This window comes from Dendropsophus ebraccatus, chromosome 10 (genome assembly GCF_027789765.1).
Source record: "Dendropsophus ebraccatus isolate aDenEbr1 chromosome 10, aDenEbr1.pat, whole genome shotgun sequence".
In the NCBI taxonomy this organism is placed as follows: Eukaryota; Metazoa; Chordata; class Amphibia; order Anura; family Hylidae; genus Dendropsophus; species Dendropsophus ebraccatus.
The window spans coordinates 88381641-88402451 of NC_091463.1; the positions used below are offsets into that span (position 1 = coordinate 88381641).

The 20811-nt window shown below is 45.2% G+C and overlaps 1 protein-coding gene across 5 annotated transcripts; it reads left to right on the forward strand.

Moving 5' to 3' along the window:
* Positions 1–95: 95 nt before the first annotated feature.
* CCHCR1 (coiled-coil alpha-helical rod protein 1) lies at positions 96–15594 on the forward strand. Of its 5 annotated transcripts, none has more exons than XM_069943759.1 (18): positions 96–215; positions 828–896; positions 2226–2424; positions 2646–2913; positions 4747–4922; positions 5839–5974; positions 6062–6175; positions 6416–6547; positions 6846–6956; positions 7787–7893; positions 8358–8470; positions 9380–9461; positions 10148–10278; positions 10987–11175; positions 12561–12662; positions 13244–13395; positions 13578–13716; positions 15138–15594. In XM_069943759.1, the coding sequence occupies exons 2-18, from the start codon at positions 842–844 to the stop codon at positions 15227–15229; spliced, it is 2298 nt and encodes a 765-aa protein (XP_069799860.1). In that variant the 5' UTR covers positions 96–215; positions 828–841; the 3' UTR covers positions 15230–15594. The 5 variants fall into 5 exon arrangements, with proteins under 5 accessions (XP_069799860.1, XP_069799862.1, XP_069799859.1 ...); XM_069943758.1 differs by lacking the exon at positions 96–215 and adding an exon at positions 257–421; XM_069943757.1 differs by lacking the exon at positions 96–215 and adding an exon at positions 257–396.
* The last annotated feature ends 5217 nt before the right edge of the window (positions 15595–20811 follow it).

Consider the following 20811-nt stretch of genomic DNA (forward strand, 5'->3'; position numbering starts at 1 on the left):
CGCTAACCACGCCCACCTGCCGGCTGTCCTCGCGTAGAGTCTCTCCGATGACGGGAAGCCACGCCCCTCCTCAGTGATTGGCTCCCTTAGCCGCGCCTTTCGCATAGAGCTCCAATACTCACGCGCTTCCCAGCATATCAGTTGCGGTTGATGATTGGCTGACTTCCTGTAGCCACGCCCCCTCCTTTCAATCCCCGCTTTACTTCTGATGACACGTACTCTTGAACAATCTTTATTGAGTAAAACACTGGGTGACAAAATGGCTTGTAGTTGCTATGTGAGGAGGTTTGGTTGCTAAGGGGTGGGGAAAATCATGGCGGCTCTTTCACTTGTGTTTCCCGGGTCAGCCCGCCTGTGTGATGTGTAACAGCTGAGACACTGAGGATAGATGGAAAGGTGAGACATACTCCCCGATAATACTGTATGCAATGGCTATGCTGGGGGTTGTAGTTTTGCTACACCTGAAAAGCCACATATGGACATAGCATGCTGGGAGTTGTCGTTTTACTACACATTGAAAACCACAGATGGACATGGCATGCTGGGAGTTGTAGTTCTGCAACACATGAAGAGAGCCACAGATGGGAATAGCATGCTGGGAGTTGTAGTTCTGTAGTTTTGCGACAGATCGGAATAGCATGCTGGGAGTTGTAGTTTTGCAATGGGCATAGCATGCTGGGAGTTGTCATTCTGCAACACCTGTAGAGCCCCCAGGCTCCCCTTCCAGTAGAGCTGTATAGTTCTCCCTATAACTGTATGCCACAATGTGTGTGTGAACAGAGCCCTGTGTGTACTGAGGATAACATTACTGTTCTTCTATCCCGCAGTGTCCTGAACAGCAATGGAGAAGAGAAGCCTCAACCCCCCGTCTGTGTTCCTGACACCCAGGGGACCAGGTAACCACCAGAAGACTGATGAGCGTCTCCCCCTCTAGCGTCACCTCTGTTCTGCTGACAGATCCAGACAGGAATATTCCCTCCAACCTGACGTCTGGCAGAGGTCGCAGACGTGTGTCACCAATTACTGTGATCCTGCATGTGATGATAAGGAGGAGGCTGCTGAGGAGTGATCTCTACAGACCACGTGGGGGGACATTTATTAGGGCCGGTGTACTTGTACGCTGGTCTTAAAGCAAAGGTATCACTTTGCTACTTAAAGGGAATCTGTCAGCACCTATGGAGGGGGAGTGGTGATGGCTTTGTGCCGCACTTTGGCCCGCCTCACCACTACCTCCTCCCAGCTTGTATTGAATATTCATGGCGCCCGTCTCCTGGCGACGGCATCTGTAGCTTCTTGGTTCAGTTTAGTGCGCGCACGCTCCCACGGCGTGATTCGCACATGCTCCGTAGTGTGTCGGAGCACCACTGAGGGAAGCCATTGAGGGCATAGGCTTCGGCCCTCAGTGCACCTGCGCCGCTCCGACACACTACGGCGAATGAGCGAATCACGCCGCGGGAGCGTGCGCGCACTACACTGAACCAAGAAGCTACAGATGCCGTCTCTAGGAAACCAGGGGACGGGCGCCATGAATATTCAATACAAGCTGGGAGGAGGTAGTGGTGAGGCGGGCCAAAGCGGCACAAAGCCATCACCACTCCCCCTCCATAGGTGCTGACGGATTCCCTTTAAAAAATTTTATACGCACTGGCGCAGAGATCCCGGTGGCACGGCCCATTTTTCAAATCATGGCCGTCCTCATTGCCGAATTCTTCATATATAAATCGAGTGGCCCTATGCACTGCCGGGCCCCATGCCCCAAGTACCCTTTCCTCAGTGAGGCACCTTCTTCACCATCAGTAACTGTGTCACTGAGGGGAGGGGATATCCGTGTACTGGGGGTGCTGGGCCCGTCTTTTTTGCATAGAGCATCTCTATTTGCATGTGAATAAAACCGGGGCAGATAGTGGGAACCAGGATCTATACACCAATGCTGACCAGATCATGTAAAAAATAAAAAAAAAAGCCTTATGTAGTAAGTGGTACATTCACTATAAATTAAGCCTCGCTGTAATTACTAAGAGCTGCACACAGGTGTAGATTTCCACCGTAATTGATGCCTGCTATGGCCACGCCTCCTCCCCACGCTCCCTGCCCGCCCATCTGACTCCTGTCTGATCCCGGATATTTTCTAGACTTCCTTCTTGTACAGTGTGAGGAATGCCGCAGACTTGCTGGGATCCTGTAGTGACATGTTCCGTCTCTCTCCATATGCTTCTCCTGCACAGGTGTCACTGGACTCATTCCCCCTTCCCACTTTGAATCGCGGCGGCAGCCGTCAGCTCCTCCGCCCTCCGCGCTGGTTCCATCGCCACCATCTGCTGAACCTGAGCTGCTGGCAGAACTGACACAAGAGCTGGCGAAACTGAAACAAGAAAACGAGTTACTGAAAAAGAGGCAAGAAAGAGGAGAAGGAGCGAGGGCCAGGTACTGGAAGTGCCAGCACTAATGTCTATGGGCAATCTACTGGCGGTTACAGTGCGGTAGTGTATTGTGCCGTATACCTGTCACAGGAGATCCTCTTTAAAGCAACATATAGGAGCCTAACCCTGGTGACAGCCCTTCCCGGTCTACTGGTCTTTACGTTATTCCATGACTCCCTTGACTACTGTTCCCATCTCCAACCACTTTGTTGCTGTTCCCTCCAGGTCTCTGGATCGTCACCCCCCTGATCTTCCACCATCGGAGTCCAAGGCGTTGGAAATTATTGCCCATCAGATGAGAGAAATCCAGAAACTTGAAAAAGCGGTGGTTGTTGCCCAGGAAAGGGAGGAGGAAATGCTGAGGTTGGCGCAAGAACTGGAGGCAGTGAAGCGGGCACGGAAAGAGGCTGAGAACGCAGAAGAGAGGAGGAGACAAGAAGAGGAGAGAAGGAGACAGGCCGAGAAAGCAGCTGAGGTCCAGAGGGTGCAGGAGGCAAGTGACAGGGAGGACCCTGCTCTAGATTCATCGTACAGAAATTTTTGGGTGGAATCTGGTATGTTAAAGGGGTACTCCGGCAAAAAAATGATTTAAAATCAACTGGTGCCAAAGATTTTTTTTAATTTACTTCTATTAAAAAATCTCCAGTCTTCCAGTACTTCAACTGCTGTTTGTCCTGCAGGAAGTGGTGTATTCTTTCCGGTCAGAAGAGGTTTTCTATGGGAATCCTGTCTTGGACAAAGGTGGCAGCAGAGAGCACTGTGTCAGACTGAAAAGAATACACCACTTCCTGCAGGACATACAGCAGCTGATGAGCACTGGAAGACTTTGAAAAAAAATAAATTTATTGGAGTACCCCTTTAAATTTTTCAGAATTTTACTAAAACTGGAGCTTCATGGGCTGATCTGAATCCAAATTGTTCAAAATGCAAAAAAGTTATAATAAGGTCATGCCTATTAATAATGAAGGGGCATTGTTTGGGTGATGGCTCAGCAAAGAAATAACTCTTCTGCTTTCTGATTCCATGAACAAGTCTGGACTAAGACTCTTGCGGTCTCCTAGGACTCTGTCAATCCAGACTGGGGAATCAGAACACGTTAAAGTTAAAGATTTTTTTTTTAATCCTCTCCTGGTTCATTAAATTAAGATTCCACAAAATCTTAGGGTGGATTTTCTTATCTATAGGCGAAAATGTTTGCACAAAAATGAATTCCCCTCCATTTGCTTGCTCTATAATTATGACTATTCTCCCCTGACCTCTAACCTTTGACATCTCTGCTCCTGTCAGTGCTGCTGCACAGACGTCCATCTACAACTGAATTGTAGTATATCCTGCCCTAGTGTGACCATCTTAGCATCCATATTGGAGCAGCAGGTCTTATGACCAAACACAGCTCCCTAAGGGTTAGGGCCCTATTCCACCGGACGATTATCGTTCAGATTATCGTTAAATCGTTCGAATCTAAGCGGTTCTCGTTCGGTTGAAATGCAGTTAACGATTAACTACCGAACGAGAAATCGTTGATCGCTTTATAAGACCTGGACCTATTATTATCGTTGCTCGTTCGCAAATCGTTCGCATTGAATAAGACATCGTTCGGTCGTTCGCAATAGATACGAACTGAATAGCAAATAAATAGCGAAGAAAAACTATCGCAATTACGATCATAAGTAACAATTATCGTTCCATGGAAAAGAGTGAACGTTTTCAGATCTTTCGCAATAGCGGTCGTTTGAGATCGTTAATCGTTAACGATTATGCAAACGATAATCGTCCGGTGGAATAGGGCCCTTAGGCCGGGTTCACTCTGAGCAAAACTAGGAGAATTCCGCTAGTTTTGCTCAGTGTGAAACCGGCCTTAGTTTGAATCCTAGGTCACACATTCAAAATTTATGCATGCGGCTGTATGTCGGCTGTCAATCCCCAATTTAAAGGGGTTATCCAGCGCTACAAAAACATGGCCACTTTTCCCCCTCTTTTGTCTGCAGTTCAGGTGTGGTTTGCAATTAAGCTCCATTTACTTCAATGGAACGGAATTTTACACCCCATCCAATCTGGAGACATGAGAGGGGGAAAAGTGGCCATGTTTTTGTAGCACTGGATAACCCGTTTAAGAAGCATCTACCATAGTGTTCTACAACCTGTGGCTCTCCAGCTGTTATAGAACAATAACTCCCATCATGATGATAATTTAAATGTTGTAACAACTGACAGGCCAGAGGGCATCACTGGTCTATCAGGCGCACAAGATCCTAGCTGAGCTCCAGCTACACATGTACAGCAGGAGCCAACCTAACACTTCTCTCGCCATCGTTCTCCTAAACAGCTGCAGTTGTTGGCAGAAAATCACAAGATGGAGTCTGAGAAGCTGAAGATGAGAGCGTGTAACCTGGAATCACAGCTGCAAGAAGAACGGGAAGAGAAAATCCTGGAAGTGAAGCGTCTGAGAGAAGAGCTTCAAGTCTCCAATGAAAAGAGCGCAGCTCTGGAAGCAGAATTAAGGTATAACACTTGTCACGCCCTATTCTGATGCATCTACAAGCAAAGGATTACAGTAGTATCTCTTTGTAGTAATACCTTGTGCTGATATCAAACCATGTTAAAGGGGTAATCCAGCTCTCAAGTCTTTCAGTACTTATTAGCTGCTGTATGTCCTGCAGGAAGTGGTGTGTTCTTTCTAGTCTGACACAGTGCTCTCTGCTGCCACCTTTGTCCATGTCAGAAACTGTCGAGAGTAGGAGAGGTTTTCTATGGGGATTTGCTGGTGCTCTGGACAGTTCCTGACATGGACAGAGGTGGCAGCAGAGAGCACTGTGAGACTGGAAAGAAAGCACCACTTTCTGCAGGACATACAATAGCTGATAAGTACTGGAAGACTGGAGATTTTTAAATAGAAGTCCTTTACAAGCCTATTTAACTTTCTGACACCAGCTCATTTCTCCAGAGTACCCCTTTAAGATATACAGATATATGGTGCGTTCCCACCTATAGGATCTGCAGCTGATTTTCTGCAGCAGATTTCATTTAAATAACTGAACACAGCATCAAATCTGCTGCAGATCCTGTAGGTGTGAACGCACCCATAAGATACAGATACCTGCAGTACCTTTGAAATCTATTGGTGAACTTAAAGCTATTTTGGAGATCTGCAGTCCTTGTGTTTTTAGTAGTTGGTTGGAGGTCTCAGACAATAGACCACAAAAAATGTAAAGCTCTGACACATCTTATAGAAAGTAGATTATTACATCCGACATATACTGGAAAAGCACCTTCACCACCAGTACACTGACAATCAGCAAGGAAATAATTGTGTACCCACCAATTATGATACCATGTTACACTACAGCCATATGCCTGGACTGGTCATGGCTTTAAGCTGAGGTCACTTGTAGATACGACTTTGTTCTGTCACTTCTAGTCAATCCCATATAGAACTGGAATCCCAGAATGCCTTAGTGCAGCAGCTGCGGACGTACATAGGGGAGCTTGTCCCAGATAATCGCCAAGTGGAGGAGCAGAAGAGGGAGAAGAGTGAGCTGAAGAATACAGTCCAGGTAATGGAGATGCAGTAATACTCACCTCATTGATTGCTGTACTGTTACGCTGCTGCAGCTTATACCTCTATATGTGGATGTTTGCAGCTCCTTGAGAAAGAGAGAGATGCTCTGCAGACTTCTATGTCGCTCCTGCAGACTCGGCTGTCATCCCTGACCCACATTTTATCCCTGCAGGAGAGTGATATCTGTAAAAAAGTGGTAGGTCCAGTATTCTTCACTAATTCTCCCCCTATAGATCCCAATAAAGGATCCCACGCAAAATGTAGTCACTACAGTCCGTGTCCATGTGCAAATCAGCATAAGACACAGTGATGCTTTACAGCAAGCGGCAGCCATATTGGAGATGACTGGTGTCTTCCTCCAGGCTTGGGACGTTACATTATCCCTCCATTACTATGTGCAGCAGTTATGCTTTATGACTTAGTAGATATTTCTTAGGATAAACACTTGGATGGGCAGAAGACGCAGCAGCTGCTCAGGCTTTGGAGGGAGAAGGTGTTCACTTTGATGGTTCAGCTGAAGTCCGAAGATATCAACAAGGAGAATGACCATAGGAAGACACAGGAGAAGGTGAGCGTGCTGGGCGCACAAGGCTTGTATGTGATTGTACTCATCCTTTAAAGCAGTGACGGGGAACCTTCGGCCCTCCAGCTGTTGCAAAACTACAATTCCCATCATGCCTGGACAGCCTAAGCTTTAGCTTCAGCTGTCCAGGCATGATGGTGATTGTAGTTTCTCAACAGCTGGAGGGCCGAGATTTCCCATCCCTGCTTTAAAGCTTTACTGTCATTTCTAGTAACTTTTGACATATGCTGCAAATGACAGTAACGCTTTATGGTTATTCTCTTCTGTATTGTATTTTTTGCAGATCTGCTCTCTGGAGGATTCTCTGCATGACAGCAACCAGCAGCTAGCACTGTACTCACATGCCATGCAGGACCGCACAGCAGAGCTAGAGATGGAGAGGGTGCGCAACAAAGTAAGTAAAGACTAGTAACGGACCTGATCCTTCCATGGTGTCATAGCAGTCAGATTGTTTATGGGATCTAGGAAAATGTGATAAGGTGCCCATAATCATTAGATGTAACTCTGTGTGTGTGTGGGGGGTGGGGGGGGGGCCAACTCTCTGCCGGTGGCAAATGTCAGGGGAGAGAAGGATCGGGTATGGTATCTGGCAGTGGCTTATTCCTTCTCCCTTCTGAAACCATTGAGCTCATGCATGTATATTGGGGTGATCAGGAGGGATAGCTGTCAGTATGCCTATGGGCAACTGACCATCCACAGTTATGGATTTGGGATTATTAATGTGTTCACTAAGATATATATATATATATATATATATAGAGATAGATAGATATAGATATAGATATAGATATAGATATAGATATAGATATAGATAGATATATATATAGATATATATATATATATAGAGCCTTTGGGGGAGATTTATCAAACATGGTGTAAAGTGAAACTGTCTCAGTTGCTCCTAGCAACCAATCAGATTCCACTTCTCATTTCTCACAAACTATTTGAAAAATTAAAGGTGGAATCTGATTGGTTGCTAGGGGCGACTGAGCCAGTTTCACTTTACACCATGCTTGATAAATCTCCTCCTTTATGTCCACTGAAGTATTGATGCTAAAACTCCTTCTTTGTTGCACCTAAAGCTAGACGGTTTGCATTGACAGTATAACTTTATCCTCCATATAATTGTAGGCAGTGGGTGGATAGATGGCAGGAAGATACATTTCTGTACTCCATAGAGACCTATGGAAAGGATGGTGTCTATGATCATATCCGCTTTTCTAGTGTTTACAGGACAAGATGGCTGCCGCACAATCTACAGCCGCCTCTCTGTCCTGCAGAGCTGAGAAAGCTGAACAAACTGCGCTGCAACTAAAGCAGATGATAGACGGGTATGTAACGATCATTCTAAACGTATGGAAGCAGGGATGTGACATTCTGCATGAGACATAAATCTAATGTAAAGAAAGCCAGGTCTAATCTTAAAGACATATTCCCATCTGAGGAAGGCAATCCTTATCCACAGGCTGATCGGTGGGGGGGCCTGACCCTTGGGATGTCCTCTCATCTTGAGAACGGGGACAAATCACCATGCATTTGTGTCTGGTGCTCTATTCATTCTCTGTGGGTCAATAAGCATACCTGAGTGCTGAGCTCGATAATGTTCTGCCCCCTCATGAATGGACTGCTAGCCGCACAACCATTATACACTCCATTCATGTGCTCACTGGATCAGTTGGGGTTCCATCAGACAGACCCCCACCAATCTGACTTCGGTCCTTTCTGATGTGCCGTTCATCATTGATACTGACATTACATACTGGTGACACATGATTTATGTCGGTCTTGCTATCAGTTTTGTACAGGCTTTCTACACACAAGAAAACTCGTTCCGGGGGGCATTGCAGCGGCTGGTGACCTTGGGGCAAAGGGTCACATTTGCTACCAAGAGAGTGGACACTATACAGGGTAAGAAGAGCGAGCGAGGACCGGAGCTTAGAGAGAAGTGCAGCTCGAGCATACTCAAGTCCAATTGTTCTGCATTTCATGACTAGTCGCTGAAGACGTTGGATGCCACCCTAGAGAGTCCTGGAAAACATCGATACAGCCATAGGCCATAGGCTCTGTCCATGTTTTCCAGGACTCACTAGGGCTGTAGTCAATTTCTTCAGCCACTGGTTATCAAATGCAGAACAACTGGACTCGAGCATGCTCAGGTTGTGCTCGTCTCTACTGACGCTCCACGCTTCTAATCCTAGTCTTAATATGGAGGATTTTCTTTGCTCTTACAGCTCTATAAAGCAGGCCGACACTTTATATCAGACATGGAGAGTGCAGCATATAACGCACTCCTGTACTGGAGCTTTATGTGAGATCTCATCAGCGGATTATATCATACCCCGCAGTAAGGATTTAGATGAATAATCCAGCTGTCAGCATCGGCAGTCATCTGCTTTTTGGTGCCAATGTGGCTCGGGCACTTCACATGGCACATAAGATTCTTTCTGTAGAACATTCACCACATCCAACCCCAAATCCATGTCATGTCATTCTTGTTTAGGCCGTGTCTACATCTGCATTCCATTACAGATACGGTCATAAGTAACACAAAGACTAGTGAATCACGTGGCACTATTCTTCTTGTCAGGACGACAAGCATTGTCATGTGACCCTACAAACCCCATTAAAACTCAGTGGGAGCCATTAGACGCAAATGGTGTCTTTTGTAAGGTGTATCTGCCCCTCACAGTTTAGATGTGAGCTCAACCTTATGTATATATTTTTTTTTCTGATTTGTAATGTTTTTTTTTCCCTCTGCATTATGTATGATCGGAATAGACACTTACAGCATTCACACGTACATTTCACCATTTTCAGGCTTGGTAGCCCAGAGACTCGCTCTGGTGAAACTGAGACAAGAAGAAGAACAGCCCGCTAACATGGTGGCAGATGATGACATGTAAGTGATTGGAATCGGAACCATGTGTTAGGGTCCTATTACACGGAGCGATTTTTAGCGACTAACGATAAACGATCGCAAATGACATTGTTTATCGTTCACCTTATTACGCAGAACGATAATCCATAGAAACGATCGTTACTGCGATCGTTACTATGAAATTTTATTCTTTCTGATCCCAGCAAAACAATGGACAATCTGCAATTACACTGAACGATTAGTGAACAAATGCGGAACTTGAGCGAACGAATGTGGGATTACAACGAACGATTAGCAAACAATTAACAATAATTTTAGGTTCAGATCTAAATCAACGACATACGAATGATTTTTCGATAGTTTCCTGCAATTACACAGAACGATTATTGTTTGAATTCGAACGATCTAAAGATAATCGTCCCGTGTAATAGGGCCCTTAGACTGGTGTACAAGCTGAATGAGGGTCAGCATTAACTATAGGTTGACAGGAGTCAATGTGGACACCATAAGCATTGATGGCCTAGCAGTTACATATACCAATGTCTAACCCACCACAGGACCATTACAATTTTCTTTTAAAGCATATTTTTTAAGCATCACATGATCTAGCGCTGTGTGAGAATTGCATTCAGTGCCTATGGTAGTAATCCTCCAGGATGAGGCCTGTATTATGTGCCTTTTCATTCATTGGGATGTGCCTTGTGCAGATGTCGTCCGTCCTATGAGGATTTAGTGGCTGAAGTCAACCTCCTAAATGAAGAACGAGACCGTCTGAGTGCAGAGCTCAAGCGCAGCGCCCTGATCATCGAGGGAAGAGTGACGGAGGCCAGAGAAAAATGTAAGACATTGGCAGCCATACCGTTAGCGTTACATCCCTACGGCTTCTTATTTCGAGGCTGGATCGATGAGTTCTTATTAGAGATGAGCGAACCGAGTCGATCCGAACCCGAGCGTTCGGTATTTGATTAGCTGGGGCTGCTGAACTTGGATAAAGCTCTAAGGTTGTCTGGAAAACATGGATACAGCCAATGGCTATATCCATGGCCTTAGGGCTTTATCCAACTTCAGCAGCCACCGCTAATCAAATGCCGAAAGTTTGGGTCGACTCGAGCATGCTCCAGGTTCGCTCATCTCTAGTTCTTATCCTTGCAGTATTTCCGCTGCTGTTGGGTAAATGATATATCGGGAATACACATTACACAGGCCGACTGAATCCACTCTTGTTGTTGGGACCAACAGACCACCTAATGTGTATGGGGGCCTCCCAGATGGGGTCAGGGATACACTGAATTGTTTAAAATGCCAAATCCTTTTGTTTTCTGAGAGAGAAGCCTCCACCGGGAGTCTGGCAGCAGCTCACCTCAAACATTTATGTGCATGGAGGAATCGGGGGAGAGGGCAGTCAGTCCAACAAACATTTGGCTGCCTCATCTATATGATCATCTTTATATTTGGGACACCTAGAGCTGCCTGATCTAAGGAAAATTTGCAATAGAAATGAACAACGTGTATACTAGTAGTGCTGCCTTTGTGTTACTTTGTGTAGTGGAGGCAGAGCTGGAGGCCTGTCAGCACACCGCATCTCTTCTACGCTCTTCACTCCATGAGACAGAAGAGAGAGAGCGTGACCTGAGAGAACAAGTCATTGACCTGGAGAGGAGACTCCAAGAAGCTTGTGAGACCACAACGCAAGTACAAGAGCAACTGCGGGATCAGAAGGAGGAGTATGAGAAAGGTAAGTACGCCTTCTCTTACCAACACTGATTCTACTTGCCACACACTTCCCTTCTTGGACTTTTTAGTTTTTCTCTTTGCGAAAAACAGAAGTCCTTACACTTAAAGTGTCACTATTGTATTTTATTTAATTTTTTTTGCAGAAATCAATAGTCTAGGCGATTTTAAGAAACTTTGTAATTGGGTTTATTAGGCAAATATGCCATTATCTGCGTATCAAAAAGACTTTCCCCTGGTCCCCCCCCCTCTCTCTCATTCACTGCTCATTATCAGGAAATCGTGTCTTGTTGCATCAGACATGCCCTGTCTGCTCTATGGAGAGGGGAGGGGGGAGAAGGGAAATTAGTCTGCAGCAGAGAACAAAAGATTACACAGTGGGACCTGTCTGAAAGCCAGTATTCAGAGGTCAGAGAGGTCAGTGATGTAGCTGTAAATTAACTCTTTGTTGTCCTGTTTTGGTGCCTCATCTCCCTCCACCCCTCCCCTCTCTATAAGAAAACCATGAAGACAGGGGGCAGAGCTTCAAACTGCTTTTTCATGATAAAAATGCATTTTTCGGCTAATAAACCCAAATGCAAAGTTTCTTAAAGTCGCCTGTACTATTGATTTCTGCAAAAAAAAAAAATTAACGACTGGTACACTTTAAGGTTTTATTCTCTCATAGCCAGACCCTTTCAAAACGTAGGCGCCCAATCCCAGCATCCCTTGCTAACAGCGGATTTTGCTTAAGGGAACAAGATAATGAAGTCTTACATAGTGGCCATTCAGCTGAATGTCAAGTCTGCTAGAACTGGAGATGATCTCAGAGATACTTTATGGCCTGCTGTGGAGGAGTCCTAATTGGGGGACCCCTCCCTCTACGATGGCCATAGACCCTTATGAGGGGTGGTCTTCATGATAATCCCTTTTAATATGGTATTCATCTCAATGATGCATTACTATCAGAGCATTACATTTCGATCCGGGTGCCTGGACTTTCCCAGGACTGGATCCAACTTTCCCCAGCACCCGGGGAGGAGCGGCACTGAGATAAAGGGCAGCCGGCTGATAAGCGGATTTCTGAGACAACAAAGCGATAAACTTCATTATTACTATAAATTTGCTTATCTCTATTTGTAATAGCTGAGCGTGTGACTGGTGAGCCCCCACCAATCCTAACAGTGAAGGGACTACTATGTTACTGTAGTGCTACATCCCTGCATCAGCTGCAGACCACAGAACTGTAACATGGCGCCATTCACTTGACTAATGGTTTCCCTGTACATGGGTTATACGTGAACAGCTGTTCACATTCCTAGTTGGATGTAGACTCACCACGGTCTTCACTTTGGGCTTGTTCTCATCCCATAGATATAATATCATATTTGATCTGTGTTGTGTTCTCAGAGCTACAGCACAAAGTAAGAGCCATAGAGGAGAAGACAACACAGCAGCTGGCTCAGATGGAGAAGCATCTACATGACGCCAGAAGAGAGCACACCAAAGCCGGTGAGTTTATACTATACCATGTATTCATACATTTAAAGGGGAAGGATGAGACTAAAGGCCCTATTCCACGAAACAATTATTGGCCGATATAAGCCGCTACGGACGATAATCGTCCTGTGGAATAGAGTGCAACGATCAGCCGACATCGTTCATGTCGGCTGATCGTTGCAGTCGCTTGTTTTTCAACATGTTGAAAAACAAGCGACTGATACAGCAACGATCTTTTGCCGTCGCTCCGTTGAATAGGAGCATCGGCAGCAGACGCTGCTATATCCTATGGGCTGCCCGGACGATCAGCGAGCAGGGAACGAGGAGAGCGCTCGTTTGCTCCTCTAGACGGCCCGTGGAATAGGGCCATCAGGACCCTTTCAGTGGCGCTGAACCACACGGCCCATACACCAGAGTGGAACTGTTTTTTGGAAAGTAGACTGTTTTTGTTTGGTCCAACACCTGCTTTCCCCAATATGATCCTGTACATTGGGGCTGCCACCACTGCAGTACTGTATATAGAGCTGTGACATACACACATTTAGTACGTGTTTCTCCTGATCTTTGTATGTGATGATATCCCTACTGTGCAGTTGTGGCTTTGAGACAGAACGAGCGCCAGATGCAGCGAGAGAAGACGCGGAACCAGGAAATCATAAGCACCATAGAAGATGCAGCGAGAGTACGAGAGGAGCAAATAACCCGCCAACTCCGAGACACCGAGAGGGATAAAAATCTGATGATGGTGAGTATATTCCATGAGGGAGATTTATCAAACATGGTGTAAAGTGACACTGGCTCAGTTGCCCCTAGCAACCAATCAGATTCCACCTTTCATTTACCAGAGTCTGTGAGGAATGAAAGGTGGAATCTGATTGGTTGTCACATTAGGCCACAGTCATACAGAGTCTGTACCTGTCCCTTCAGGCAACTCTCCGGCAGGAAGGGTTACTTGCCTCATACCAGAAAACCCGCATGACAGCCGTCCAGTCCACAGATATTGGCAAAGAGAAGGTACAGAGACCAGCGGAGGACACTAGAGCCAGTTGTACTCCAGCGGTTAAAGGTAAATTTATATATTTAGAAACCCCATTAATAAAATTCTTAAAGGAATATTCTGGAGAGTTTGTACATACTTTCGTTAAAGGGAATGTATAATTTTTTTGTTTATCACTATCATACGTATAAGTGGCAGCAGTAAGGGGTGATACAGGCATCTCTGCTCTTCTGCCACCAACGTTCATATTAAGAACTGCAGGGCTGCCCAAGATCCATGTTATCTCATTCCCAGAACCTAAGATATGTGTTTAGAAGACACCTGGTGATCTCCTTATCACATGTAGGTCAGTGGTGCCTTCCACCCACGTATGAGTGTCACTTTAAAGAGACTCTGCAAGTAGTTTCATGCTGCATTAACTAAGAGTAGCATAAACTAGTGACAGAAGCTGAACAGAATAGTGTGTCCTTGATATTGATGAGCATCAGCCTCCTCTGCCCACCAGAGGCTGATTGGCGGTTAGGCTGTCAATCAGCAGCTGGAGCACAGAGGGAGTAGCGCAATGCAAAGCCAATTCTCCTGCATATCCGTAAGTAATACACCTATCTGTTTAGCATTTCTGTCACTAGTTTATGCTGCCCTTATTTAAAGAGGCACTGTCGCCATAAACTTTTGACATGTCAGAGCTGTCAAAAAGTTTTGATCAGTCCAGGTCTGAGTGTTCAGACTAGAGATGAGCGAACTGGGTTCGGGTTTGAGTCGATCCGAACGTTCGGCATTTGATTAGCGGGGGCTGCTGAACTTGGATAAAGCGCTAAGGTTGTCTGGAAAACATGGATACAGCCAATGACTATATCCATGTTTTCCACATAGCCTTAGGGCTTTATCCAAGTTCAGCAGCCACCGCTAATCAAATACCGAACGTTCGGGTTCGGATCGACTCGAGCATGCTCCAGGTTCGCTCATCTCTAGTTCAGACCAAAACCAATTGTAAGATTGAGCCAGAAGCCGCGCTGAGCACAGCCAGCTCCCCGCTTTGTGGCACATCCAGCCACCTAATGTAGCTCTATGGGGTGGGCCACGCTGTAGCGCAGTTGTCTTTCCGCTCATTCTATTGATCGGTCTGGGTCTGAACTCCGACACGTCAAAGGTTTTTACGCTCACAGGTACACTTTGAGGCACCATAAGCCGAGTGAAAGATTCAGTTTTAAAGAGGGATCACTTAAGTCATGGGTCTTCAAACTGTGGCCTTCCAGCTGTTGCGAAACTACAACTCCCATCATGCCTGGACAGCTAAAGCTTTGGATTTGGCTGTCCAGGCATGATGGGAAATGTAGTTTTGCAACAGCTGGAGGGCCGCAGTTTGGAGACTCATGACTTAAGGTATATCCATAGGAAGGTATATCCATAGGAAGTAGAACTGTATCTCTATAATGTTTTATAGTTTCTGTCTTGTGGCTACTGATATCCGTTATTGATTTTATTTGTAGAATCTATATCCAGCATGCTGGCCAATCTGCAAAGCCTCGGCGCTACAGTACTGGCGGATGGTGATGAGGATGATGATGATGAAGAAGACTAAAGGCCCTTTTACACGGGGTGATTATCAGCAACGGACGTTCCTAGAAATGCTCATTCATCCATAATCTGCCCATGCAAAAGTGCCAGCGATCAGCCAAGGAGCGGGAAAACGCCTGGTTTTCAGCAGATTGGATCTTTTGACCGGCAGTAAAATCTATTGCTATCGGCCGCACATCTATCTATGTAAACAGAAGCCGTGCGCCTAATAATGTTATGGCCAGAGAAACGATACAGCAGCCCGGCCGCACAATTCATTGTGGTTTTATAAAACAAGCGCCAATCTCGCCGAGTGTCGCTTGTTTGTGTTCTTGCACGGCCCCATATTGGGGTGTGTAAAAAAAAAACACCTTAAGGGTGCGTTCACACCTACAGGATCTGCAGCTGATTTTCTGCAGCAGATTTCAGTTAAATAACTGAACACAGCATCAGATTTGATGCTGTGTTCAGTTATTTAACTGAAATCTGCTGCAGAAAATCAGCTGCAGATCCTGTAGGTGTGAACGCACCCTAAGGGTGCGTTCACACCTACAGGATCTGCAGCAGATTTGATGGTGCAGATTTGATGCTGCAGATTTGATGCTGTGTTCAGTTATTTAAATGAAATCAGCTGCGGATCCGCAGCAGAAAATCAGCTGCAGATCCTGTAGGTGTGAACGTACTATAAAGGGGTATTTCAGGCTGGGGTCATTTTCAGTGTACAGCCAGGGCTGGATATAAAAGCCGCTGGTCACTTACCTCCCCAGTTCCAGCAGCTCAGCCATGTAACAGTCATAGCAGAGTTCCGCCTGGAACTGGGGAGGTAAGTGACTGGCGGCCTCTATATCCACACCGGCCATACAATAAAAAATGACCCCAGCCCGGAGTACCTCTTTAATGGCAGTCACTTTCATTCACATGCTTATAGATAGTGACTGTAACAAACCTGGGGCAGAAATTACTCCATGATAGGAAGTGTTCAGCGTTTGGGGTGAATTCTACAATCCTTGCCCCAGAGCTATAAACAACCCCCCCGCCCAATGGACTGTGAGTGGTTTAGGCCTGAGCTGTGATGATATTGTGGCACTATCCTGGCAATTACACCGAGCTTCTCTGTACCAGGATTTTACCATGACGTGTGACTGAGGGTTATGATCATGGTGAACGGCTTTAGTATGTAAATAAATATTTATTGTAACAAGGATGCGAAACCCAGGTGAACTAAATATTTACTAAACATCCTTTAGAATTTTTTTTTGTAATGTGTTTTATTTTTTTTTCTTCCCTTCCGTCAATGTGAAGTAAGCAGGTGACCTGGACCTGCTGCTTTGTGCAAATGATTTTGCCTGGGGAAGCCGCTCGGATAACGTAGTTGCCAACCGTTCCGATGAATGGCAGTCAGTGTAAAGGTCCTATTACACCAACAGATATGACAGATTTTTTGCAGCCAAAGCCAGGAATCGATTTGAAAAGAGGGGAAAAAAATCTTTCCTTTATGACCTGTTCTGTTTACAGTGTGTTCAAGGCTTTGGCTGCAAAAATCTGTCAGATATTTGTTGGTGTAATGGGACCCTAACATAGCAGCACTCTGCTCATGGATCCACCCTTATGAGCTAGAACAGAAGACCCTACTCTATGAGATCCTTATAACCTGGAATCACACATGGAAACTATCACTGCAGTTTTTCATCCAAGGCAAGAAGTGGATCCAGCAGGAAGTGGAAGTACAAGTCCTTCCTTTATATTTCCCATTCTATTTCAATATACTCGACTCTCCAGTTGCAGCCGGGGGTTACAACTACAATATACTCCCAATCCCTCAGGCTAAACACCTGAGAACCCCTATAATGGGACCCAACCAAAATATACCTTAATCTTACATACAAAAAAAAAATAAATCTGTGTATCAAGTGGTAGAAAGAAAGTGTTAAAAACAACAGTCCAACTGCTACCAAAAAAAACCATATGCAGTAGGACCAAACTAGATCTCTGTCACTGAATATGGTGGAGCAGTGTGCTGATGCCTATATCCAAATCTGCCTATAGCCCCTTCAACATGTTTCGCAGCGTCCTCAGGAAGGGGGGGGGGGGGGTCGGGATATATGTGTGTGTATATAAATTGATGTACAGATTTTGTAAGAAAAGATTTTTTTGGGGGGTGTGAACTACCCTTTCAAACATTTTCAGTATACTCATTCAAACCTATAGGTGACAGTCTCTAAAATGTGAAAATATAGTAGTTTTCACACTTCCAAAGTTCCTGAAACCTTTGTTCCCCATCTTTCTCTATGTAGAGCTCATTTTCAAATCTGACCTGTCTCTCTTTGTTATAACTCTGTGATGTGGGTGCCCGGCTATTACTGACTGTGCCTGTGATATCCACAGGCATGATTGTACATCCATTTGCGGAAACAGTTTAAAGTCTAGGCCATGGGTGTTCTGTACAACAGTGACATGGACGCCAGTGGCAGATTACCTGTACCATGGGTCCCAGGCTGTCCACTGAACTTGCCCCTTATATAATATCTATAGTTCCCTAGACACTGCACTTTTATAACTCCTCCTAACCACATATATACACAAGCTCCCCCCATCCATAGTGCCCAAAATGGTGGTTAAAAATAAATAACCTTCTATAGCCCATACAGTATTAGCTCACTTTAATAAATTTTTTGCTTTAAGTATTGTATTGCCCCCCAAAAGTTATACAAATCCCCAATATACACTTATTACAAAAAAAGGATATCAAGTGCTTTTTTTCCTGCACTAACTGCTGCATCAAGGCGTCACTTCCTGGATAACATGGTGATGTCACTTCTTGGATAACATGGTGATGCCACTTCCTGGATAACATGGTGATGTCACTTCCTGGATAACATGGTGATGTCACTTCCTGGATAACATGGTGATGTCACTTCCTGGATAACATGGTAATGTCACTTCCTGGATAACATGGTGAGGTCACGACCCGACTCCCAGAGCTGTGCGGGCTGTGGCTGCTGGAGAGGATGATGGCAGGGGGACACAGGGCACTGGAAGGACACTGAGCATCCCTCTGACAGCTCTGGGAGCCGGGTCGTGATATCACCATGTTATCCAGGAAGTGACATCACCATGTTATCCAGGAAGTGACATCACCATGTTATCCAGGAAGTGACATCACCATGTTATCCAGGAAGTGAAGCCTTGATGCAGTAGTAAGTGCAGGGAAAAAAAGCACTTTATAAGCATTTCCCATAATAAGTGTATATTGGTGATTTGTATAACTTTTGGGGGGCAATACAATACTTTAATAAATATTTTAGATGGACTTCTCCTTTGATAGCTTTCCAATACTGTTCCATAAAGTAGGTGACCCCACACAGTAGTTACTACATTATTTCCCCTATGCAGTAGATAATACCATATTGGCAAAGTATATTGATTGGCACCATTTGTTACTGTATCTTTTTGGTGTCAATAAAAACAGATTACATATAAAATGAGTCCTAGTACAGATTTTCTTGTCCTTGGTGTTAATGATTATATCTAGAAACACAGCTTCTTTAAGAAAAATGGTGTGCGTGAACCATTCCCCAATGGTTAGTGCTGATGGAAGACAGAAATGGGTTCAGGATCTCCAAGTTCCCCTTCCAAGTAATAAAAATGTCATCTACAAATCTACATTAAAAAAAACTTGTGCATGTATATCTCAATATCCCTCTAATGTCATGTTACAAAATAAAGTCTATAGCTTTGAGGATAAAATCTGCTCGTTCACTGAGCTTTGTGGAGTCAAAAATAGGAAACAGTTTTAACTCCCATATAAAAGAGGTTTATAGCCATGGTTAAACGTAAGTCCTCCTTCCATCTGGGAGGAATAATGTCAATGTATAGTGTAAGATTGGCAGAGTGTATACCAGAGATAGTTGGGCTGGTGTTTGGGGGAATTTTTGTGAACTTTAGGCACATAATAAAATAGGAGGGGTGGGGGGTTGATTCAATAACCGTAAGATATTCTTTTTTGTTGGTTTAACACCCATCCCCCCCCCCACACACACACACACACACACTTCTGACTGACTTCTGACTGTAAGATACCTAAAGGGTTTATTTTAAGACTGCAACATACCAACCGTCCACAGGATAGGTGACAACAAGTGATTCATGGGGGTCTGACTGCTGGTATATTACCAATCACAAGAACAGGAGTCTGGAGTGTATGTATGCATAACAGTCCCAGTGTGTTAATTTATTTTTTTAAAACTTTTTTTTGTTCCCCTAAGGGACTTGACACTGCCATTGTATTTTGTTAGCGTGGATTTGTAGTGCTATCTTTGGTACTTCAGTAAGATGAGCCTGTAGTTACCATTCTGCGCCACTAGAGGTCAGTATCCCCCACTCTGTTTTCCTTTTGATCTTATGCATGTTGCCAAAGAGGAATAGGTACTGCTCTGGGTCTTCTGCTTGTTGCCTGGTACTGTTGTTTCCTGGCACTGCTGTAGGGGTCTTCTGCTTGTTTCCTGGCACTGCTGTAGGGGTCTTCTGCTTGGTTCCTGGCACTGCTGTAAGGGTCTTCTGCTTGTTGCCATCGGGGATAAGTGATGCTCTGATGGTCTCCTGCTGGTTGCCATGGGGGTACTGCTCTGGACATATCATGCTTGTTGCCATTAGGTATGGTACTGCTATGGGGCTCTTATGCTCAATGCCAAGGGGGTGTAGGCTGTATGTAAAGTTCATGCTGCCCTAGACATTTTTATGCACAAGCCCCTTTTAGTTGTATCAGGATTCAGGCCTTGGGGATGGGATACAGCAAAACCACACAAATGCTCAGATTTATCTGCCTGAAACTAAATATACAGGGTTTTGGTTGTCCACCCAAAACTAGGCGCCCAGCTCCTTTGTTATGAATCTATTTTGTATGAATAAAGCAATTTATTATGTGCCACCATAGGTACTGAACTATCAGTGCCAAGTGGGAAATACGACCCTGGGTGTAGGTACTGTTCTGGCTGACTTATGTATGTTGCGAAGTGGGATAGGTACTACTCTAGGGGGCCTAGTAATGCTGTGGGAGTCATGTGCTGCAGTGTAGATTGATTTCATTGGTGGGAGAAAAAAAAAAAAACAATGCTCATGGTCTAGGGGATGAAATACCCAGTGGCAGTAACAGCACGGAATCCACCATGCACTTCCTCGCTGACTCCCATCTGTACAGTTTGCCTCTCCTGTTACTGACCTGGATTGTCTGACCTGCCTCTGAAGCCGCCTGCACTGAACCTTTGCCTCACTGTGAATACAGCCTCATTCCTGGAACCATGTCAGCTTGTTGGCGATACACCTCGCCGATCACCATAACTTGGCTTGCTCTCTGGTGTTTAGCGCTTGTGGGGAGTCTTTTACACCTGCCGCAGAAATCCAGCTGCAATGTTGTGGAGCAGGATAAAAGGGTTAAACACCTAGAGGGCACAAAAGACTCCACTCCCTGGTGTGGCCCAAACCAGTTGAGTAGCAGAGGGTCCACATCCACTGCCCATTATAGGGTATTCTAATCAACATGCTGCGGCATCCATCTTCTGCAGCAGCATGAAACCTTGCTAAGCCCAAACCGTAGCTCCTTCTCTGGAC

Excerpts from the sequence above, each read along its gene's own strand:
- CCHCR1 (XM_069943759.1), top strand. The coding sequence starts at position 842 with ATGGAGAAGAGAAGCCTCAACCCCCCGTCTGTGTTCCTGACACCCAGG. Across the intron at positions 6,548-6,845 it reads ATAGGAAGACACAGGAGAAG|ATCTGCTCTCTGGAGGATTC; the intron begins GTGAGCGTGCTG and ends TATTTTTTGCAG. Across the intron at positions 13,396-13,577 it reads GGGATAAAAATCTGATGATG|GCAACTCTCCGGCAGGAAGG; the intron begins GTGAGTATATTC and ends CTGTCCCTTCAG.